General features: G+C 45.9%; 2 protein-coding genes across 11 annotated transcripts in view; one reads left to right on the top strand and one right to left on the bottom strand.

Annotated features, from left to right (window-relative positions):
* TSC2 (TSC complex subunit 2) overlaps positions 1-15,176 on the top strand; it is a 44,046-nt gene extending 28,870 nt beyond the window's left edge. For 7 of the 9 annotated variants that reach the window (XM_073361708.1, XM_073361711.1, XM_073361707.1 and 4 more), the window contains 12 exons: positions 297-512; positions 2,237-2,305; positions 4,422-4,579; positions 5,026-5,528; positions 6,411-6,486; positions 7,540-7,626; positions 8,161-8,347; positions 9,455-9,594; positions 10,979-11,057; positions 12,196-12,287; positions 12,544-12,642; positions 13,312-15,176. In XM_073361708.1, the coding sequence (XP_073217809.1) occupies positions 297-512; positions 2,237-2,305; positions 4,422-4,579; positions 5,026-5,528; positions 6,411-6,486; positions 7,540-7,626; positions 8,161-8,347; positions 9,455-9,594; positions 10,979-11,057; positions 12,196-12,287; positions 12,544-12,642; positions 13,312-13,482 (1,877 nt within the window). In that variant the 3' untranslated portion in view covers positions 13,483-15,176. The remainder of the gene's footprint in view (positions 1-296; positions 513-2,236; positions 2,306-4,421; positions 4,580-5,025; positions 5,529-6,410; positions 6,487-7,539; positions 7,627-8,160; positions 8,348-9,454; positions 9,595-10,978; positions 11,058-12,195; positions 12,288-12,543; positions 12,643-13,311) is intronic. The other 2 variants (XM_073361712.1, XM_073361709.1) reach the window with 1 other exon arrangement.
* A 1,085-nt stretch (positions 15,177-16,261) lies between these two features.
* The window catches only part of PKD1 (polycystin 1, transient receptor potential channel interacting), a 138,937-nt gene continuing 131,040 nt past the window's right edge, over positions 16,262-24,158 (bottom strand). For both annotated transcript variants that reach the window (XM_073361700.1, XM_073361701.1), the window contains exons 45-46: positions 23,536-23,850; positions 16,262-22,835 (exon numbers count right to left, since the gene is read on the bottom strand). In XM_073361700.1, the coding sequence (XP_073217801.1) occupies positions 22,194-22,835; positions 23,536-23,850 (957 nt within the window). In that variant the 3' untranslated portion in view covers positions 16,262-22,193. The remainder of the gene's footprint in view (positions 22,836-23,535; positions 23,851-24,158) is intronic.

Below are 24,158 nucleotides of genomic sequence, written 5' to 3'. Positions count from 1 at the left end.
ATTAATTAAAATACTCCAGCAGTTGAAAACCTTTAGGGAGCCGGCTTTGAGCTAAAACATCAGGACTAAAGAGTTTTGGGGAGGAGAGAAGCATGCGGCACTGGGGACTGATTCTCCTTTAAAATGTGAAATTAACCAAATCAGCAGCTAACTGTCAAGAAAACCCTAGAACTACTCAGCCTAACTTTTATCTGCAAGTCCCAGGGCTGTTGATGATGCTGAGTTCGGCAATTTGAACTTTCTGTCTCCAAAAGGAGAGAATATCTAACTTTCCTGACCGTTCCCCTCCCTTCCAGGTAACACAAGCTGGTTAATGAGCCTGGAGAACCCGCTCAGCCCCTTTTCGTCAGATATAAACAACATGCCGCTGCAGGAGCTATCCAACGCGCTTATGGCTGCAGAGCGATTTAAGGAGCACAGAGAGACGGCTTTGTACAAGTCCCTCTCAGTCCCTTCCTCCAGCTTGGCCACCGGGACATCCAAACCATCTCTTCTGCAGCGTTCCAATACAGGTGAGAGATGAATGTAGCATGTCCCAGAGAGCCGGCACTCGCTTGTATAAAACGTGGTGAGACTGCAGCAGTCTTCAACTGTGAGTTGCTGCAAATCTAGTAGTTCAAGGTAGAAAATAAGGTCATGATCGGGAGGGCTTAGCTCTCCTCGTGAGCTTAGTATTCAGTAAAGTAAGCCGTTCCTGATCTCCCATGGCATATTAGAAGTGAGGTAATCCCTTTCCTTAGGCACCCCTTATTCCTAAAAGGGAGCTATTTTGTAGTGGTCTCAAGCTAAATGTGTCCTGACTGAAATTGACCAGAGCCTATTTTTTGGTCTACTGCTTGTTTTAAGGTTGAGCCAAAGCTTGTCCGTGTGTCTGGATGGATCTTCTCCAGCATTCATGTTTTTCTTTACCTCTTGCATAGATTTTTTTCCATTGGGCAGTGGTTACTAAGATAATGGCCTACTACAAACCCTCCCTCTGAGGAGCCATTGCTGCTCTTTTTCGCAAGTGTCTTCAGGATGATGTGGCAGAGCGCACATCACGTTAATAGCCGGGGTGTTTGCCTCTGCGATGACTTCTGTCTTGAGTCCTGAGTGTTTTATTCATTTGACTTTCGGGCGGTAGGCTTTTTAAACATCCACTTCTCTGCACCAAGGAGGCTTTGGGCCTGCTTTACACTGCTGCTAGCTCTGGTACAGCTCCCCGGGTGTTACTAATATCAGGATTCCTAACGTCGACTGACTGCTGGCATTTCAAGCTAACCCTGTTCAGAGCAAATCTAATGGGCGTGCTGCTTAGAACTCTGAGACTGACCCACTGTTAGCAGCAGACAAGACTGTATGGTGGCGTCAGCCATAGTGCAGGTTGTCTGGGAGCCCAGTAAAAGTGCCTATTTCCGGGTTCAGCTTCGCTATTAAACCTTGCCTATGCAGGATCTGATTTTATTCCTTCAAAACATGTGCATGCAAAAACCCAGGCAGTTAAAACTGGAAGGCAAAATTGAATGGTGAATTTTTTATATTTTTTTAAACACTCCTCCGCTCCAGCAGGCTCTTTGATTTGTATGAACTCCTGCAAGTTCTGGTGTATAGACAAATGCTGCCTGATCAGTTTGGAAAAGCTAAAAGCAGCCAACTTGAGACCCGCTTGTTGACTGCCACTCACACAGAGTTTTGAATGTGCAGTGAATTGTTTCAGCCATATTCATGTTCAGCTGATGTCTTACTACAAACTTACCATAATCAATTGGCACAAAGACCTATATTTAAGAAGTGTTGAGATTGTAATGCCCATGTATATATTCTTTTTAAAGAGGCTAAATCTCTCCCTGTGTGAACCTTTATCCATATCCTGCTGTTTAAATTCTCCTAAATACTTAAATGACACCTGCAAAATAACTGGCTGTCTGGGCTCATTTCTTGCTTGTGCTGGGACTCTGGTAAAGTTGACCCCTCTTGTAGATTTAAAATAACAAATCAGAAATTCCGTTTCTCCCAGAGAACAATTTCTGAGTCTGATTGTTTGAATATGTTTATGCCTCTTTATTTGTGTCAATGAGACCCTCGACCCTTAAGTTTTTTCCCTTTTTACATCTAGTGAGACTTTTCCAGCTTGTTCTTCGCTTTTATTTTATTTTTTAAATAGGCTCCTGGTTACATTAAACTCTGTGCTTTTTAATTTTTTCATATAGTCTCTCCTTCCTTTTGATGTAGCTGCTCACTTGATTTCCCTTTGCAGTGGCTTCTTTCTCTTCCATGTACCAGTCCAGTTGTCAAGGAAAGTTGCACAGGAGCATATCCTGGGCAGGTATATATATCTCTTTAAGGAAAAAAAATTTTGCCATAGAAGAACACCTCTGATTCATAGAAACTGTCTCCCTCATACCTCATCACCCTGCCATGTTTCCTGTTTGTCCCTGCTGGTCTCATTACCTTCGACGAATGGGATCTTGACTAGCATGAAGAAGTCCAAGCCAGATACGACATTTGCAAGCATGAGTAACTTTAATGCAACCCTTTTTTGGGTGGAGTGAGGTCATAGCTCATGAGATTTAGACTATAGAGTGACATCATAAAAGATCTGAGTTTCCTAACTTTGAAGTTAGATCTTGTAATTCTGTTTATTAATTCAGAAGCTTCCCCCTTCTAGGAATAGCTCCTGCAATGCTGCATATATAACTCTAGACAAGTGAAATCCCAGTGCTTCTCATTGCCCTGAGTAGTCAACCAAAACTGGCCGTGGGAAAAGAATCTGAAAAGAGAAGCTGGTTAGAAAGTTTAAGTTTGAAACGACAGTATAATTGCTGGTTACAAGGTTTTTTTAAAAACAAAAACCAAAATCTATTTCAAGGAGAAATATATAACAAATTGTAGCTTTCTGTAAATTCAGTAGCTGTGTAAAATCTTCCTCTTGCTTTGGGGCTATAATCTATTTCCTAAATATATCAGATCTGTAGATGGTAATCAAAATGGATACCTCTAAACACAGCAGTTGCATTGCATTTGGTCTGCAGTGCTTAATTAGGTGAATTAAATGCCACCTTCCTTCAGTGGAAAATCCTATGTGGAATAGCTGGTTATTCATAACTGTGGATTACTGTATTGGCACAATGCTATTAAAGTGACACACAGATGTTGCAGTACATTACTCTCCTATGGTCCTCTGCTTTGCTCATATTATCCTACTTCCCCTTACAGTGCAATTACTGAACATTCAAATTATTTAAAAACACCAGCAAAATTGGCAGTAATGTTAGAACTAGGGAAGTCAAAACCCCAGAGTATGTGCAGGTGTGTTCTGGCTTGGACAGCTAACCAGATCAGCACGTTTTTAGAAAGTATGTGTGTGCAATGCTAATTCTTAATTGCTTCTTGAAATAACTTTGGTCCTGCGAGCTGAAATCAATCTAGGAAAAGCTGCTTTAGTGACTTTTTTTTTTGCTGATTTTTTGTGTGCGCGCGCGTGTGCTAAAAAATTTTTTTTTTTATTTTACTTTGGAAAACAAATCTTAGCCTTCCAGATTGGTCTTCCAATTCTGTGTGTACGTAATGGGAAGCCTCCTGTACTTCAGCCTTTTCCTCAGGACAAAAAAAACAAGGCAAACAGAAGTCTTCAGTCAAACGCATTCCTGTGTTCAGGGTTACTGTGTCTTACAGTAGACACTTGGTTACCCCTTCCACTAACCTCTTCGCCATACACAGCGCTTACACGGAGCTTTCTTTCAGTCTGGTCTGTTTAATTAGCTATTTGTCTGATTGGAAACCACATGCAGACTTTCCAATATTGCTGCAATACATGCATTAATGTTGTCCTCCTGTCCTTTAATAAAGCATAGGCTATACTGGTTAACTTCTACTGAAGCATACTGAGAAAACTGTCAAAATGCAAGTAAATGACTTCTAATGAATTTTCTTGTCTCCTCCTCCGTTTAAGGCACGAGAGCATTTGTTATATACAAGGCTTATTCTTTTCCACAGTTGCATAGAACTTATGTTTTCGTTGCCTGTTTAATAACAAACTTTAATGCTAGTCTTGCACTTCCTTACATCTCTCTAGTTACTGTCTGTCCTGATACCTGAGTATTAATATGCGCAAGGATCCATTTTCTCCACTATCTTTCCATTATGTGTCCATTAGTAACAGTTTGGCAGCACTGCGCTTAGTGTGACAAAGCAGTTGTACAACCCTTTGGTATGAGGGTAAGTCGACCAATTATTCTGTGTGAAGGGGAGACCTCTAGCAAGTCTGGTGTGCCATTAAAGTCCACACTCTGTGATCAAAGATATATGTTATACCACACATTGAATATGGCCTTCCACTAAAATCCTAGTAGGGAAAAGGCTGGTACTTCAGAGGAAAGGATGGGGCCCCATCGTTCCACTCCTCTCTACATGCCTCAGTTACTCTGTTTGTGTCTTGGTAGAATCAGCGGTAGTTCTGGAAGAGGGGAGCCAATTGGAAGTGGATTTAAAAGAAACCGATTCCCTGGCATCTCAAGAGTTTGAAGACTTTAAGGCTGTGTGCTCTGAGCAAGCCCTGGCTGAGGAGAAGTTCAGCAAACCACACAAGGCTTACAGCAGGGTAAGGCTGTCATGCAGCCGGCTGAATACCAGTCAAATAACTTTTCTGTCTCAAGCCAGAGAAGGAGCTTTAATATACACTGCAGATTTGTATGTGTTCTCCATTTGCACTTTTTATTGTTTTAACTATAGCAAAAGGCTTTGAACTTGGGTAGATTGCACATGCAGTTATGCTTGTGGGCTCAGATGGTCAATCTAAGGCCTTGCTGGCCATTTGCGCACACAGGAGAAATGGTAACTGCATGCATATGGGCTCAGGGCTTAGGCTTCTGTCCTTCTGGTAATTAAGCCATATCTGCCTATATTGGAGCAGTAATACTTTAGTATAGTGTATTTAGTGGTGGCAATGTCTCCCTGTCCACTGGTGTCTTTCCCATTCGTGTTCTCTTGTGGGTTTTGTCAAGGTGCTACTCAGAAAAACAGCTTTTCTTTGACTTTTTCTTTAAGTCCTCTTCAACATCTAGTCAAGAAGAGAAATCTCTGAAATCCGACGAACTGGTGGCCGGCGGAATTCCTATCAGCAGGGTCATCCCTTCGGAGGATGGCAGGACTCTGGAAGAGCTCTCCTTCCAGCCTTCCCAGCCACTCAGCAAATCCAGCTCTTCCCCTGAGCTTCAGACGCTGCAGGAAGTCCTCAAAGACACAAACACTAAAGAAGCAACTGGAAGGCTGAGCACAGAACTGAAATCGAAATCTCAGTCTGGGAACCTTGAAGGAGAAGGGGCCAATAGCTGGCTGAGCAAAGGGGATGACGCTGGACTAACGGGTACAGCCAGACTGGATTGCAGCGTCCCTTCTTCCTCTCCCCGCTCACCCAGCGGCCACCGTCCTAGAGGGTACACCATCTCGGATTCAGCCCCTTCGAGGAGGGGCAAAAGGATAGAGAGAGATGCCTTCAAGAGCCGGACAGCAGCCTCCAATGCCGAGAAGGTACCTGGAATAAACCCAAGGTGGGTAGCTAGCTGCGGGGGGTGCCTAAAAAGCGCTTATGGTGTTTCCAGATATAAACTTCATTTTAACTCGTGTCTTAGAACTAAGATTTTTTTAGAGGTTTAGCTAAATTTGTTTAAATGCAACACATGAGGTTTTCTGGATCTTACAAAACCTAAAACTGAACAGACAGGAGGTGTAACTTCCTATAATTTAATCCATGTTTTAGCACCTGTAACCTGAATTTTGGGCAAAAAGAAATGTGGCAAACATCTCAACAATTTCTAAACCTTTTTTTTTTGGTTTCTAAAAACAATTAATTTGGATTAACAATCCAATTGAAATCAAAACACACGTGCAATTTGAATGCAGAAGAGCTAGAAAGCAATTTAACTATAAACCAGTGAACCAGAGCAGTCTCTCCGTCCGAGATGAGTGAAATGCAAAATGGTACACCGCATGAAGAGTGGGGGGAAAAGTAAATTAGATTGGTTGTTTGAGCCTAGTAGTATCCCAGAGCTCTAATTTGAAGATCTTAACCTTGCTGGTAGTATATTAATTTGTGAAATATTTAGAGGAGTCCAGAGCCTAAGAGAATTCATTAATCTTCTAGATCCAAAATAAAACAATGGCCGTGAGATAGGATTTGATTTCCACTCCTTTGTGTTTCATAAAGATCCAGTGCCCTTGCTGGTGTAGGGAAGTCATGCTGCTGCCATTATTGAGCTATTTGATTTTATGGTACAGCGTGTGCATATTCAGAAACTGTAGGCGGAGGAAATACCTGCCGTGCCGTCAAAGGAGGGATTCTGCACTGTGAGCAGCTGATCTCAGACCTCTCGTAAAGTGCAGATAGACGGGGGCTTTCTTGTAGGGTAACGGGATTTAATTTCTCTCTTTAGCTTTGTGTTTTTACAGTTATACCACTCCCCGTTCTTTGGAGATGAATCCAACAAGCCCCTTTTGTTGCCAAATGAGGTAGGCAATGTTTTAAGTATGAACACTTGGAATGATTGCTTTAATCACACTCGCTTTTAAAAATCTAAATATATACTAATTAACGAATTAAGAGGCTGGATAGTGGCAGTTATGGGTGGTCCCTTAATGGCCCGGCTGCTGGAGATGTAAAATCTTGGGTATCCCTGATGAACTGATGACCCTTGTTTGTAATTGTGGATTGTGATTTCCCTCCCCTCCCTATTTCTCACAATGCTTATGTACTGCTGTGATGAGATGGCTCAGTTCCCACTCCTAGAGCCAACAGCAACCGATTTGCTTGCCAAGCAGTACACTTGGTCTCCAAGGGCAGGGTTTTTGCTCCCTTGTACTAGCTTCCAAACAAGTAGGTGTGTTGTTGCTTTGGTGGTAACAGCACCGGGTGAAATTGGGCAATGTGTGTTGGAGAAGGTGGCTAAACAATTGGTGGTGACCAATATGACAGACTGGGACTGGCCAAGGGGAGTTATCCGTCTCAGAAATAGATCAGAATAAAACCAGTGTTCTGTGGGGAAGTACAACTCTGTGGAGATGGCACAAAGCGTAGAGAACGTACTAGTAAAATATGAGTTTGGGTTGTCATTTCCTTGGTCCAAGTAGCAAACTAGCTCACCCATTATTTGTCCATCTCCCCGCTGAAGTACTGTTCTGTGTGACAGTATTATCCAGAAAAGTGTTTTCTACAGCTGACCCTGCAGTGAGTTCTCTATGCTTAGAGTTAAACACAGTATAAGAAGAGTCTATCAGTTTTCATGGCTGGTGCTTCAGATACATTCAGTTGTCAGGAGATTAAATTAATATGAAACATAAAAAACAGAAAAGGGAATAATATACCCTATTAAACACTTTATTTGTATCAGTCAGACGCTAATATTATATGTGCCTTTCTGTGGTAAATACCTTAAGTTTATGAAGTTTATCAAGGAATTATGTGGAGATCAGGAATCTCTCACTACATATGCTCTCAAGGTCTATGGTGTGGCTGCTTATCAGTGCCATTCAAAGAAATGACCAGTGAACATGTTTTAATTGTAGACATTTGAAAGTTCGGTGCAGCTCCTAGATCAAATTCCTTCCTATGATACCCACAAGATTGCCGTGCTCTATGTAGGAGAAGGACAGGTGAGTTCTTACACGTAGTAAAGTATAACTTTCACTAGAGGCCAAGCAGCTTCCCTTGAACTGCAGTAATTTCTACCCATTTTAAAGTAGCTTCTTTCTGTGGTGTGGGTTCCCAGTTTATTCGGAGAGTGCCCAAGCGATAGCAAAACGCCTTAAGGCCTGAGCTTTCTCCTTTGTACTTGTTCATAGTGCTGTACAAGCACCGACTGTGCAACTTTACAGTAGCTGGGCTTATATTTCACTTAGTCCACTGTATCTTCTGCTAACCCCATTTCCGAGTGACTCTTCGTGACATTGGCATTTCTTCCATGTGGCCAGCTCTAGAAGCTTTGATGGCTTTAGGCAAATATTCTGCTAGCCCAGCCCAGACTCAGTGAACACTTTTGTCACCCACCTGTTCTGCCTGTACAGAGTCTGCCCTTGTGCTCTGCTTGCCAGTCGTGGAATCAGTTCACAGCACGTGTAAGGAGGTGAATACATTTTAACAGTAAGTACTTGAACCTCCCATATGAGACACTCAATTTTTTTCTCTAGAGCAACAATGAGATCGCTATTCTGTCGAATGAACATGGCTCCTACAGATACACGGAGTTTCTGACTGGCTTAGGGAAGCTCATTGAACTCAAAGATTGTCAGCCTGATAAAATTTACCTTGGTGGTCTGGACGTGTGTGGGGAGGACGGTCAGTTTACCTACTGCTGGCACGATGACATTATGCAAGGTAGGGCATCCCAATTAAAGGGTTACACTTCTTGGGGGACAGGAATGATGCCTTAATGCACAAGTCAGCGGGTCTGTACACCTTTAAACTTTACCCTGTGGTGCCAAATTGCTTCTGTTTTTGGGGTGTGGTAAAGAGAGGGATTTCCTACTAGCTTCCTGAGTCTGTCTGGGTTCCCTTTCCATGTTGTTTAATATGTTTAATCTTCTGCACTGATGGCTTGGGAGAGGTTGACACACACAAAATCTCGCTTTTTACTCTGAACATACAGACCATATGAGACATGGTTTTATGTCTGTCCTTGTGTCAAATCAGTCTTGTTTTATGGGCCACTAGAGTACCAGAAACCAGATGATGTATTATAGCAGCCATCTGCTACCATCGAAACCATGCCAGATGTTTCTTTAAAGAACAATATTTAAAGCTGAGTGCTGTTGTCAACCTTAATCTCATGACTGGGTGTTACCACAGCATCACACGCAATCAGCAGTGAAAAGAAATACATTTAAAAGTCTAAGGTACTTGATTCTTTCTGTACATAGCAGATTCTCCTCATCTATGCTGCTGTGGCCCTACAGAAATTGCTGTAAAGGACTTTTTCCTTAAATCTCTCTTGGATGTTGGGACGTGTGCGCTCATAAATGTAGGGTAACAGGGAATACATCTGAGAAGGCGAACTCGTATGGGTCAGATTGGCCATTTTGGCCCCGATATAACTGGGAGCAGACTGAGGACTGCTCCCAAGTTGCACCAGCTTCAGAAGTCCCATAGGGTCTTCTCCACGGCCTCAAAATTGTCTGCAGCTCTGTGCACTCTGACATGTCCCCCGGGCAGTGCAAAGCAGCTAGAATGGGGCTGGCCGATCGTGTTCAGCTCTTACAAATCAGGACAGATTTGTCAAAGTAGCACAACATGAAAGTTCAGCTGTCAGTTTGACTTTCAGACAAATGCCATACACAGAACATTGCCGCTATAGGATCATAGATACCCTATCAATCTGTCTGTTCCAGCATCGCCTGCAGTAAAGTTATTAGTTGCATCTTCCATTTTCTATCCCAGTTTATTTTTGTTTGCTTGATTTTTTTTTTTCCCCCCTCCTTCCCCCAGCCATTTTTCACATTGCGACTTTGATGCCCACGAAGGATTTGGATAAATATCGCTGCGACAAGAAGAGGCACCTTGGGAATGACTTTGTTTCCATAGTTTATAATGATTCTGGTGAAGACTTTAAATTGGGAACGATAAAGGTACAAGAATTTACACTTGGGTCTGCTTATAAATAGAACCCTACCAAATTCTCAGTCCATTTTGGTCAATTTCACACAAATTTCAGCTATTTAAATCTGAAATTTCACAGTGTTGTAATTGGAGAGTGGCGGCTGCTGGCCGGGAGCCCAGCTCTGAAGGCAGAGCCGCCGCCAGCAGCAGCACAGAAGTCAGGATGTCCGGGGATGGGATCGCCACCCTGACTTCTGCCCTGCTGCCTGCAGAGCTGGGCCCTCGGTCAGCCGCCATCACTCTGCAGCTGCCCAGCTCTGAAGGCAGCAGTGTAGAAGTCAGGGTGGCTTGGTCTGGTGTTGCCACCCTTACTTCTGTGCCTTCAGAGCTGGGCACCTGGCCACTAGCTGCCGCTCTCCTGCCGCCCAGCTCTGACGGCAGCGCAGAAGGAAGGGTGGCAATACTGTGACCCCCCACCAAAATAACCTTGTGAACCCCCCCGCAACTCCCTTTTGGGTCAGGACCCCCTATTCGAGAAACACTGGTTTCCGCCATGAAATCTGTATAGTCTAGGGTAAAAGCACACAGAAGACCGATTTCATGGGGGGAGACCAGATTTCACGGTCCGTGACATGTTTTTCATGGCCGTGAATTTGGAGGGGCCCTACTCGTTACACATCTGTTGGGCTGATGCAGCTCACTGGAAAGCATCCAAAGATGAACAGGACTTTCCACTTGCATGTCAGCAATGGGTTCTTTGTAAAATTGTTAATCTTTGTGTGTTATCTAAAGCTGTGGCTCCAGTTCAGATATTTCTTTGGTGGGGGGCAAATTCCAGTCCTGGTCGGTCTCTCCTCCCCGCCCCACAGGAACCCTGGTTCTCCTTCAGCAGGGAGTTTCCCCTCTCTGTGCCGCCAGGAGTCAAGTTCTTGGCAGACTCCCGTCTGTTCCGCCGTACAGGAACAGACGACCCATGCACCAGGTCACAGCGCCACTTCCTGAAATTTGGCTCTGCTGCCCCTCTGTCTGCATGGAGGGGCACCCAGGTCATAGTTTAGTGGCATTGCAACCACACAGCCAAGTGACGCTCCAGACCACTCCACCAATAGCCGTATTGATTTAGTACAGGACCCCAGCTTAAAAGTGGTCGGACCCTGGGCTGCAGTGCTCCGTGGCCTGTGGAACTTTTAGCGAGTGCAAATGCCTGGGGTGGGGGGAATGCTTCCCCTCCCCCAGCCTCCTAACTGGCGCCAGTGGTCTAAAGACTGTTTGGTTATGAATTGGGACTTTTTACCTTGCTGTATTCAGACTGCATCAGTGGATTGCATCTGTAGATGTCAAATGGTTTCCAGTAAAATATGCCTGTAAGTGTTAGTTATGCTTCTGTGTTACAATATTTTGTTTCCTCCCTAGGGCCAGTTCAACTTTGTGCATGTTATAATCACACCGCTTGACTATGACTGTAACCTGGTGACGTTACAGTGTCGGAAAGGTAGGGTTAGTTCTCGAAGAATGTTTCTACTGGTTCGCACGACAACTTCCTTAACTTCATTGGAATGTTTGTACAAGTCTCCAGGTGGTAAAACTTTAGAATCGTAGAACTGTAGGACTGGAAGAGACCTCAATATAGGTCATCTAATCCAGTCCCCCGCCCTGAGGCAGGACTAAGTATTCTGAGCCAGTCCTCTTCTGTAACAGCATATCCCATATTGCCAGTTTACCTAGCTTAGGTAGACCCTTCCTGAACTGTGATTTGTACTCTCAGTAAAAGCTTTTTGGCTCCCTTTAGAGGAGCCCATTAGGGGAAATTCTCCAAAATTGTGTCACCACCTAGTATTTGGTGATGCATCCAATCAGTAATTCTTCCCCACTGGACCATAAGACTGCTATCTTCTAGTTATGGGGATGCATGGCGTCCCAGCCAGTGAATGGAATGCCTCCATTTTGGCTTATGCTCTGCACACCGGTATAGTGACACCATTTTTTGGCAGGTTGGAGGAAGAAATCCTGGTGGCTCGTCCCCCTTCAACTTCTTTCCCAGCAGTGCAGTGAGTGACCCTTGAGAGCTGGAGCTGAGCAATGCTCTTTTGAACATCAGTTGGAGGGGGTCACAGCTGTTTCAGGGCTTACTCCCTTGTTTAGGGCTGCGTGTGGGTCTTTTGCAGCCTTACTAGATCCCACATGGATCCCGAGCATGTATAAACAAGAGGCCAACCATACACCCCACGCCCCTCCCACAATGCACTTCTCTAATGAAACCCCTTCCAGTCTGAGAAACAGCTATGAATATTCTGCCCCGCCTCTGTGTTTTGGGGGAATAATGGATTGTGACTAGGGTTCCTGGGAAAGGCCTTCTGTGTGGAGCAGTCACAGCTTGGAAGGCCCAGAGTATTGCACCCCTGTGCCGTGAGCAGTGTTACAGTAGAAGCTATAATGCTTTATGGAGACCTTTCTTTCAAGGCAATTGATTGGAGAGTAAAATGTATTCCCATTTCTCACTGTCTTGACTCTAATACTGGAAATCCTCATGAAGTTGAATGTATCACGTCACAGTACATATAATTACTGGCTAGTTCTGGTTTTTCACCTCTTAAAGTGACCATCTTTGAATCTTTTCCATTTTAACATAGACATGGAAGGGCTGGTGGACACGAGTGTTGCTAAAATTGTCTCGGATAAGAACCTGCCATTTGTAGCCCGCCAGATGGCCCTGCATGCCAACGTGAGTACTGTCTGGGCTTTCTTTAAGGACTGTTGCCTCTGCTAGGATCACGCTCTGCCACCCCAGGGAAATTAATGCAACTAGGCCAAGAAATTAAACTCTGAGAGCTCTTTTAGTTGAATAACCAGTCGAGTCAGATTTAGCATCTGAACTTCACAGACTGAGTTAACTTCAGTGACTAATTATGTTGTGTAAACAATGTATTACTCTTGTTGTCATGGGAGCTGTGTTTAAAACTTCTTTTCCCTTGAATCAGATGGCTTCCCAGGTTCACCATAGCAGATCGAATCCTACAGATACTTACCCATCAAAATGGATAGCGAGGCTACGTCATATCAAGAGGCTCAGGCACCGGGTAATTCAAGTCTGTTTTTCCTTCCCTGACACATTGCACATCTGGAATGCTTAGCACAAGCAAGCACAATCATAAATATCTGGAGAAAACAAGAATGAACTGTAAAAGGCCTGTGAATAAGTTAAAGGGATGTCTGCCTTGAATGCTTCAGGCCTTGTCTATGCTACAGGGAAAAGTGCTACGCAATTTGAGTTACGTGAATAACATAACTCAAGTCGACATAGCTTAGATCTACTTACTGCAGGGTCCACACTACGCAATGTCGACGGGAGACGCTCTCCCGTCAACTCCCCTTACTCTTCTCGATCCGATGGAGTACAGGAGTCAAGGGGAGTCTGATCTGCAGTCAATTTAGCGGGTCTTCACTCGATCCACTAAATCTACCGCCAATGCATCGATCGCCCCACAGAAGTGTAGACTAGTCCTCAGACTAACCAAACTCTAGTGAGAATGATGTGTGGGGAAATAGGGTTTGAAGCTACAGACAGCTAAAAAGCCCTCCATTTCCATTGGCTACAGTGGGAGTTGAGGACACCAGGTCCTGCAGGGTTGTGCGTGATATGCAGTGTTCAGATCCAAGTGGCAATTGGGAGAGCTGTACCTACTAACATGCCGAGGGGGAATTGTGGGGATATCCTGCTGACCTGTTCCTCCGTGATGGTCTTTCAGATCCGAGAGGAAACGCAGTACCAGACACCTGGCTTCCCCCTGATGCAAATGCACCCTTCTGCTCTTACTAAACCCCCTCCCCAAGTACCACAGGACCCAGCATCAACCTATGAAACTGGGCAGAGAAAGCGGCTGATCTCCTCAGTGGATGACTTCACAGAATTTGTGTAAATCCCCATGTGATCAGTGTCTGCCCTCTGGCATGCGGCGGTGGGAGGAAGAGGGGAGTGAACACTCTTGACCCTGCACACTAATTCAGCACTGCCACAGGGAGACAACTGGGACTTGGAAACCCAGTGTGGCTATGTTACCTTGGTGTGAACTAGTTACTGGACTGCCATGTGACTCGGATAGACATCATCGTCTTGACTTTGAGTCGCCCACCATCATGAAATAAGAAGGATTTTCTACCCTAGTTGGAGAATCCCAGAGTGCACCAAGCTTATACATTTGGTCTTTATTTGGCTAGAGACATTAAGTGAAGTTTCAAGGTATCCATCTCTGCTAGCAGCTTTCGTACAAAATTTAAGCATTTCCCTAAGCAGGAGCAGGCAAAACAGCAAGTCAGGATACTTGTTCTGCACTCATCACTTGGTGGGACAATGGAGAAGCAAATGGTGTTTTGACCCAACCAAATGAAAGCTTCAGTCACAGTCTCTGGACAGTTGAGATCTCCATTTCCTCTACATGGGTGGAAAAGCTCTATTAGCATTCATGAGAGTTGCATGCACTTTCAGACTAGTTCTTAACACCAGCTCTAATTATAGGAATGTCCACTAGCTTCACAAGTTACCTGTAAAAACTGCAGCTGCTTTTATTTCCAATGAGCTCTCCTTGCTTGAGGACATCTGCATGAGTTTCCCACTCCAGTGAAATTGTTCTCTCATACCTTAACAATTTAAGTAGGGAGATGTCTGCAGGTCAGTGGAGGGGGAGAATGGTAATCAAAACTGGTATGGAAATCGCTGACCATGAATAAACTGGCTTGTAATGAAGACTCCGTTAAACCCAGGATTCCAAAGACAATTTGGGCCAGTTTTAGAAATTATGAGCAAAGGATTTAGCTAGAGGCCCAGACTTGCTCCTGGTGCAGTCAGTGGCAAAGCTTCCATTGACTCCAAGGGTGGCAGGATGGTCCCCAAGAATGTGGCCAGGATGCTGGGAAGTAACTTGACCCCTTTGTGCATATTCACATACTCTGCTGAAAGGCAATCTTCAGAGAGGTGAGTGGATCTAAGTAGGTAGCCCAATGTGTGACCAGGGTGCACTTGACTGGTCTTAAACCTGTTCTATAATGTGGCCTTGCCAGAAATCTTCCCTCAAATGCAAAATTTTCTCTTCCCTTTTAAATGACCGGTGGCTCTGGTTGGTGGCAGCATCGCCATATTGGACTTGTCATATGGTGACAGTCCCACCTTTGGAAGCCAGCAGTTTGGATTGTTTGTAAGGGGTCCTTTTAATGCAGATGTGTGCCAGGCCTTTCAGAAGTAGCATGTCTTGTGGTGAAAGATAACGGGACACTACACTACCATAATGGGAGAAGTTATGTAAGCTGGAACGTACTGTGACTACTTTATTGTGGCTTTTGTCACTTCTCAGTGACTGCTGTCCTCATCAAAATGAGTGATGAGCTCTTAATTTGCTAAACAAGATGGTAAACTCAGTGACTGGATAACAGCAGTTTTTAGTGACTGGGTAACTTCTGAGTAATTTGAATGGAATCCAAGGCAAAGCAATCGAAAGCTGGAATTCTTTGGGAGACTTTTTTTTGGAGGGAAAGGGGACTGTCCAGTAACTCATGTGTACGTCCTATTTTGAGTGTTTATAAATTGTAATTGAAATAAAAGTATTTGTATGGTTACTGATATGGGCAATCTCTCGTGTTGCGTATCGGAATCGCTCCGGATGAATCTGCTCCATCATTTGGCAATAAGGCCATTTCCCACTGACCTGTTTCTTCTCTCTGACCTGTGAAAGGTGTCTGGTACTAGAACCCCACTTGTCCAAAGAACAGGTACTGTATGGGCGGCAGCAGCAGGACAAACTCCCACCCTACCTTGCCAGTTAGCCTCAACCCTGATTGGGAAGGATGGCTAGGCATAAGCATAGATTAGTTCTCATGGCCCATTCAGTCCTTGGCCTCTCAAGACTGTCTTTAACGAGGCCAGTGGTGAAGTGTAGACCCGTGTCTGAGCAGCACTGAACTGAGAACCTATGGACTCCGTTCCCAGAAGCACCACTTTGTAAAGTGTTTGGGTGCTGCTACCTGGGGCAGAAGTAAGATGCTGACTCCCCTCCTGTGAATTTTTCAGATCTTAAAGTACGTAATGGTATGTAACCACCTGCTGCAGCTGCAGGAATGCTGGTGTTTCCCGGTGACATATATGGAGCCTCATGTGACCTATGTTGAGTCCATGCGTCAGATACGTGTTCAGCCACAAGGAAGTGAGTCTCTTTTACGTGGAGCAAATTCTGTATTCATTTTAAAGTAGAACATCTATCAAAGATCTCAAAGCTCCTTAATGAAGTAACATTGATTAATTACCCCGCTATCAATTTGTTATCAATAATCAAAACCGGATATTTTTCAGAGGTTTGAATTTACTCAGTATTTGAAGTTGTCAAGTTGGACTAGCTCTGAAGCTAATAGCTTTCAGACCTTTCTGTTGTACTTGTGGCACAGTACCTCCTAGATGCATCCTTCAGACAGTGGTGTATATGGATTGCTAACAGGCAAAGAGGATGTTGTGGCAGCTTCCAACAAAAGCATAGCAGACATTTACTTAGCAGTCAATGGTTTTTATTTGACATTGTCATTTTGAAGAAACATTTCCCACAGTTACAAAATAGGCTATTTTGTTTGCAAATGTAACATTGACCAGAAGGCAATATTTTGATGCATTGGTCCTGATCATCCATTGCTACAAAAGCATTATATAGATTTCCCCCCCCCCCCAAACCCCACCCCTTAACTAGCTGATAGGGTTCTGTATTAAGCAGCTTGATACTATTGCATCATTGTGAGACTTAAGGCAATAAATAAGAAACCATCTCTTGGTGACTATAAACACAAAATATACATTCAAGAGTATTTATTAGTTAGGGATGCAAGTCAAATGTATTGCTGTTGACAAGGAGTATAATCTCATGACTAATAGTTCTGGCTGCTGCTAAGCTCAGATTTCATATACTTGCTACCTCACCTGTGACACTTCAAGGAACCCCATGTGTGTGTCTAAAAGCTCCATACAAACAAGTGCTCCTATGAGAACTATGATAGCTTCAAAGCTGTATGACTGAAGTGTCTGGCTTTTCTGAAACACCTGTGTGGGCTCTAGAGCTGCTCCACCTACTGGGATCCAAGAAAAGTAGCAGGACAGTTGTCCTAACCCATCTTTGCTCTTCTACAGTTAGAAGAAGCACTGGTAAGACTCATTCACACTACCATACACACGCGCACACAGCTAGCTGGATAAGAAACTCATTCACTTTAAGGCCTAACTTAAGAAAAACCTGGCTCTTCACATTGGGAGCATCCTAACTTTAACCTTTACTGCCACCTATGAGCTTACTAAAGGCTGTGCAAACCGCTTTGGCTTTCAGTTCGCCATCATCTCTTGTTAACTTGTCCCTGTGTTAACTGTGTTCAGTCAACTTCCTCTAACACCGCCTATTCAAGGCTTTTGTGGGAGAGGGGAGTCTAAATACACTATCTACTGTAGCCAAACTAAAGCTGACAACAAGCGTCTCATTTTTGCCCTTTAACTCTTAAAGGTTCTATTAGACTTTCAGAGCCCTTGGCAATTAACTGATACATTCAGCCGTAGTACCTAGTCCTTGCAGATACCATTTAGCTCTTGGAAATTCCAGTTGATTGAGAGGCCTCTTACCTCAGAGAGATATTAACCATCCTCCAATACTATGTTTTTAATGGCTGTCATCTCTACAGCCTGTCCTAGATGAGACCACGTGTTTAGTGGCGCTGTAAAAGTGGAGTCTTTGGCTGGCCAGTTAATTCTGTTCCCTGCATAGGGGTCAGATCCCTAATCGGAACAACTAGAGCAATGCTGTCTAGTGTAGTGGGCAATTGTTTTAATCCATGTGGGAAGCTGTTAGCAGTCCTGGTGTCATATGAGCATGGATATTTATAATCAGGGAGGATCATTTTATTGTGTTCTCATCTGGCCTGGCCTCATATGGTGGTCTGCACTCATAAACATTCTTACAATGTGGGAGGGAGACCCTGTGGTAATGATATTTTTTTCCCTGAGCTGCACTCCAAACCATCCATCCTCCACGTCCTATCTTCCCAAATGGAAAAGGGGACGCTAATTAGTTTGCTAAGCTGGCAGAGGAAGCTTGCAGATAGGGGGTGCTAGTGGCCATGGGAATGCTGGGGTGCAACAAACTTGGGAGGGTATCATGTTCACTGCAGCATTGGGTGGGGGGAAGTGTCTGTCTTCATTGTAGAAAAGACCTAAGTGTGGGAAAAAGTTCCTAGAGCTGGGATAGGAAGGATATTCAAATAGTGAAATTCCCACTAATATAAAACTAGACCTTACCTTATGTAAGGATCCTAGGGGCACTTGTCTGTCTTGTGCTTGCTTTTCCCTCATCTGGACATAGTGGTGCTAATTCCCTTATTTGTTAATCATCAAAACTCATCTGATTTCTAGAACCGTTTCTCCTTTTGAGGCTAACCTTCCCCAGATCTAGACACTTCTTACATCAGAAGGTGTGCTGAATGTAGAAAATGGAATTTAATCACAAAGAATCCGTTCTGAGATGCCCTATTATCCCGTTACCACTTGTTCTAAAGAAAGCTATAGCAGGCATGTTGGAATGTTTGTTCATTTTAAAAGGCAGCAGATACTTGAAAATCCTTCCTTAATACAGTAATACTGGTAGAAGTTAGCCTTTACCTCCAGTCCTTTCACACCACTTAATTCTCAAACCTTTTCTCCAAGAACCTCCAAGACTCCCTTGAAAGAGTCATCAATTAAAGGCAGAAGAGGGACCATTAGACTTAGGCTGACTGCGTTACACAGGCCAGAGGATTTCATCCAGTTACCTCTGTACTGAGCCCAAAGCATTGGTTCTGTCTCACAGCCTCCCCGTCCCTGCAGTGAGGTGAACAAGTAATACCTATGGTACCGCTAGGGAAAAGGCCTCCTGGAAATTGTGACTTTGCGCAAGGTCACACAGCACATACTGTAGGCCTAGAAGGGCTGAGTCCTGGTTACTGTCAGTTAAATCACACACCCCTTCCCTTCTAATTTGATAGAGGAGCCTGTCTGCTTCATTTTTTTCCCAAGCATGGGGAAAATCAAGTGATTGTCCAGATGGCACTAAGGCACTTCTGTGTTTATATGATACACCTCTCCTCTAATGCTGCTTTGTCTCCAAAGTCGGGCATTGGGAATCTAGCAGAGACTTTGTGGTGAGTACTTAAACGGTGGCCATGCTGCTTGTAAAAAGTAGAGGGAACTGGGGTTGTTAAAAAGCCATGGTTAAATAGTCTGAATGTGCCTCTCCTCCCCCTCCCCCCCCGACTCAAAAAAAAAAAGTCCAAGGGCAGATGGATTGCAGTAATAGGAATATTAAACCATTTTTGTCTAGAACATAGAAGGGTTAATTGCTGTAAACTCAATAGCAAAACCTGCCCCTGGCTCTGGGTTCAGTTCTTGTAGCTGAACTATCCTGGAACAGTAGTGGTGGTGATTTTGTTGGCACTGTTTTCCTTACTGACACTAGTACCTGCAGCTAAGGGATGGGTACCATTAACGTCCACCTGCCGTTTTCCAACTCTTATCCTCCCACTCCAGATGCCACTTCCAAAATTCCAAACACTTAATGTTTGCCCCAACCACAGCTGTTCCATCACCTATGTGAAGAGTGCCTGTGGTTCCTGCTTCCATTTCCTTCCATCTGTACTCTACTTACCCCCGGCTTTCTGTTCTTTCATGCCCTTCCTATCACCACCCAGCCACCTTGCCGTTGTAAAGAGAACTTTCTTTGTACATCACGCTAATCCCTCCCCCACGCCCTCTGCAACATCTTGTCTAATTCTGTCCTCCACAAAACTAGTACAAAAGTACAATAACTTCCATGGATGTAAACCCGATGGCCAAGAAACCCCACGCGTGCTGCTCAAGTCTCCACAGAGAGGGAAGCAGGTGGGGAGTGCAGCACAAGGAAAATCAAGCTGGATACAATCTGGGGATTGCTGGAATACAACGCTGTGTGCAAACCATCTCATGCACACAGCAGGAGAAAGGCATCAGGAGCTGGAGAGTGAGAACAAGCAGCAAAAAGGTCAGAACTAACTCCAATGGAAGTGTCTTTGGGGAAACCCTATCTCTAGCCTTTGTAAAGTTACTTAGCTAGAAAGGAGCACAGACTTTTCCGCTTAGGGCTCTCTCCTCCTCTGGATTAGATAGTTGCAATGCTTGGAAAGGAGAGCTCTGTTACAAGCCAAGTGTCTTCCAAGAGCAGAAGCAATGGAGGCTAGATGGAGTCTAACAGGAGATGCTGTACCATGAACAATGGCCCCTGCAAACATTGGCCTTTGGTTTCGAAGAGCTCCATAGAACAATGTTACCTTTCAAAAGCACTGAGCAAGCCAGAGTGGGGAACAACACAGTGCATCGCAAAAGATCCCGCTGTCACTCTCGGCTCCATGGGTTGGGACTGCCGTAGCGCCAGCCCGGCCCACACCTCATCTGGCACAAGAGCACGCACGCCACACGCACTCTGACACCTAATACTTTATATACAATGGACATTCCCAGAAAGAAGCACTTAATACATCCTTTAAATAACTCTGACAACAGTGTTCTGTCTCCTATCTACATGTGTCAAACATGGTACCGATGCTATGAAAATATAGCAAATATATACATTTCAAAACCCCGTATAAATTACTTACAATATACATAACGCGGAATGACAAGGGTGAGGTGAACACGGGCTGGCCGGGGGTTTCCACGGGCACTAGCTGCCAGGGAGGTTTTGCTATTGGTAGCACCACTTACCATAGTGGGAAATAATTTACATAGGCTGTGGCTGCCCAGAATAGGTGCATTTGATTGATTGTTACCCACACCAATTGTCTAAAAGGGAGTGCTGGACAAGTACCTGCCATGGCATATCAAGCGTAGCACAGCTGTAGCTCGATATACTGTGGATTACAGCGAAGTCGGGAGTGGAAGCAGGTTGGAGTAGGAGCGGATACATCTTCCTGTCCCAGACAGAAGCAAATTAAGAACCATCTGCCCCTGTCTCTCACCACCTGCCTCTGCTGGCAGGTGGCTTATTCCCTGCGTCACCTAGTGCGTTAATTTTTTTAATGCATTTGTTGTTCCTCTTTGGAAGCTCCTAAGAGTGCTGGTGAGTAGGTTTGAGTGTCATTGGCTGGCACCCAGCCCCTGAGGCAGGGCTGCTGCTGGGGATGGTTCACTGGGGAAGTGCGTTCACATTACCGTTTGCTCATTTCCGTTTATGATTTTTTTTACACAAAAATACTGCTTTCGTGATATATTATTCCATTCTTGTTAAAAAGGTCGCATGTGTCATTGTTAGCCAAGGAAAGCATTGTTAAAGTGCTCGGCAGTACATACAAAAAAGTAAACCAAAAAAAAAAATTACATATGTCAATACATTCCTTCAACTATAAAAACCAAGCAACCAACGCACCATACTTACCCATTCAATCCACTGGCTGGGGGAAGATCAGTAGCTAAAGGGGAGCTGGGCCGGAATGGAGCCAGCATGCCGGCAGCCCCCTCTTTTAAGTGACCAATTAAAAGAACCCCCCCCCCAGGTCTCCAGTACCTTTTTGGTTGAGCTGTCACTAATTGCCATGTCCTAAGACTGGCTGATCATTGGAAGTGGTGGCTTAATGTGGATTTCATGGTCATTCATATTTTTTAAATATTGAATTTCTTTAAATACAAATAATAGTACCAAATGCTGGAGAATAACACTAGCCAATACTGAAAACTAACTGATCTGGGTGCAGATACTGTCACTCTATATTCATGCCAATACAAATATTGAATTAAATATTCCCCTGAAACCTGTCGTTTTCCTCCACAGTGTGACTAGTCTGTGAATCCAAAAGTCTGTTAAACCTTAACTACTCGCAATTTCAGCTCCTCTCTTCCCGTTTTGGCGCAGCCAGCTGAGCACGGGAAATCCGTCTTGAGTTGCTCCTTGCACCATTCACTTTACTTCGCAGCAGTTCTTGATAAAACAACTTAACAATAACAGGCCTCTGCTTTTGGAATCTGTTCATTTTGTTTGAAGCTAGGGTCACTTAAAAAGAGAGACACTTCTTTTTAATATTGCCCTGATTAATGTTGCTTGCCCTCTTGCTGCCAACGCTAAATATTAGGTGAGACCCCTGCGGCTTCTCTCATCTGGCCTTCTTGGTGAAGCTGAGTCTCTTAGGTTGTCCTGGACTGAAGGGCCAAACAGTCTCCAACGACACCAAAAAGCTGTGAAACCATCGCTAAAGTAAACAGGAAACTGAGGCACCTTGGTAATAGAAGCTGCCAGTATGTACAACACACAGTGGCTGTGTCCATCTTCATTAGGCACTTGGGAGGCTCAAGGCAACACCTGTGTTCTTAGCCGCGTGTCCCGAAGCGGCAGTGATGCTGCTAGCATCTAAGCTGGCCAAGAGCCCGGGAGGGCACAGTGGCTCCCCAGTCCTTGGTGTGGCGTGAGTGCGTCAGCTTTCCACGCCGGTTCCCTGCAACTTCCGTTTCTGACTCCGAGTTGCGGTGGAACCTTCCCGGGCCACGTTATGAGGCTCTCTCTGCCTTCCCAGGGGAGGGACAGTGAGGTATTTTCCCAGAGACGCTGCACATGGTCTCCAGTTACTTGATGCTGGGGTGGACCTTGTTCTTTGCCCGCAGTGGCTTTTTCTTCCTGACCACTGGCGCCGTGGTGGCATACGTCTTGTGCGGGGAGAGCAGAGAAGAAGCCATGCTGAGGCCCCTACTGGCCCGGACTATCCGGCTGGGCGCACAGCCCGTGCTGCTCTGTAGGGCACCCAGGGCGCTGGTGGGATGGGAGGGCAACAGAGGGTCTCCGGGAGGATGCAGGTCGGCGTCGGAAAAGTTCTCAGGATAAAGTCCCTGTCTCCCCTGATCTGTGCTCCCCAGGTGGTACCGACTCAGCAGGTCCTCAGTCATCTGGAAGTACTTCGTCCTGGTCCTCCTGCTCTGCGAGTCCTCCAGCTGCTGCTCCATGCGGTAGACGTCCTCCGTCACCTGGTTCACTCGGTCAAACTGGGCCAGCAGCATCTCGAAGAGGGAGAGGAGCCGCTGGACATCAGCATCCACCTCTGAGCTCTCTCTGGTGCTCAGCACCAGGCTGAGCCCGTCCAGCTGGCTCGAAGAGGTGGAGGCCCTGGAGCTGTCAGAGGCTGCGCTGGGGGTGGGACCCCGGAAGGATTTGTCACTGGAGGACCGGGATGGTAATGGCTCCATCCCTTCGAACCTCACCTTGTGCCGAAACTGGAAGGGAAGCGAGAGCGAAAGAGGGTTAGTGCAGAAAACAGGCACTCGTGAACCCTTGCCTGTCGCCCCAGGGTGGGAGCACCCCCTGCAGGCGCCTGCTCCAGGCCAGCAGGCAGGATGGGGGTGAGCTCTTCACGTCAGCCTTGAATGACTGTCTCCAACTGCAGAGTGCTCCCCACTTGGCCTGGCCGGATGGTGGGGTGACCTGAATGAGAAGAGGGGCGGGGTTTATATACCCACCAGCCTGATTAGAAACCAACTGAACAGTGGGGGTGGCACAACATGGACATGCGGGGGACAATGCTGGGGGCAGTCTCTGCTTCTGCCAGCCAGGACACGAGCATTGCCACCAGTCCTCTACCTGGGACACCAGCTATTGTTACCAGTCCTTCCGCCTCCTGCCAGTGATGGCCCCTGTGACCCATACTGCTGTGAGCAGTGGCCTGTCACCGTTTGCCCCCACCCTGCTGCACAACTGCAATGGGGGAAACAATCAGAGTGTTTGTGTCACTGGCCCCCACAGCCCTGTGACTGCAAAGGCCAGCCGAAACACTGCAAAACCATGCATCCCATGTGGCCCACAAGGGACCGGGGCTCCTGGCTGGCCGTGACCCACCAGCCAGGAGGACTGGGCCTCCCCCTGGCTAGCACACTGCACAGAGGTGGAGGGTGGAGCCCTATGGGACTGTGCACCTACTTCCTTGACTTTGCTGAAGCCCATCCAGAGCTTCAGCCTGCGGACGAAGAGCTCCACCATCTCATAGTCCTGGGGCTCGAAGGCCGGGCGGTACAGCTCGAAATTCATCTCCCGGTAGCGGTGGACAAGCACCGCGGCAAACAGCCTCAGCACGATCCACATCTCCAGCACGATGTAGCTGGCGCAGAACAGGTAGTACAGCCCCGAGGGCTCGGGCAGGCAGAGCCGGAGGTTCACGCTGCCGCGGACCACAGCCAAGAGGAGCAGGAGGCTGCTGCTGAAGCTGCGGAAGGATTCCGAGCAGGAGGAGAAAAGCTGCGAAGGAAACGCAGGGGTTGCAATGAAAGGCCGTTGTCTCAATGGCCGAGTGGCCATACCCTGCCTTCAAGACTGCCTTTCGGTCCCAGACCTCCGAGCGCCTTGCAAAGGCAGGCAAGCAGCAGCATCCCCAGCTACACCACAGGGGCTTAGGAGGCGGGAGCCCTGCTCCATCTATCAGCTACAACATTGATGGGCTGCCCCTGTGCCCCCTGCCAATGGGGCCTCAAGGAGTTCTTGGAGTTCCATCCCCATGGTCGCCTCAGCCACTGATGACTCTACTGCAGGCCAGGAAGGGGCCAACT

Source organism: Lepidochelys kempii, chromosome 10 (assembly GCF_965140265.1).
Source record: "Lepidochelys kempii isolate rLepKem1 chromosome 10, rLepKem1.hap2, whole genome shotgun sequence".
NCBI lineage: Eukaryota > Metazoa > Chordata > Testudines > Cheloniidae > Lepidochelys > Lepidochelys kempii.
Note: the sequence above shows the minus strand (reverse complement) of the source record. Positions and strands in the feature narration are given on the sequence as shown.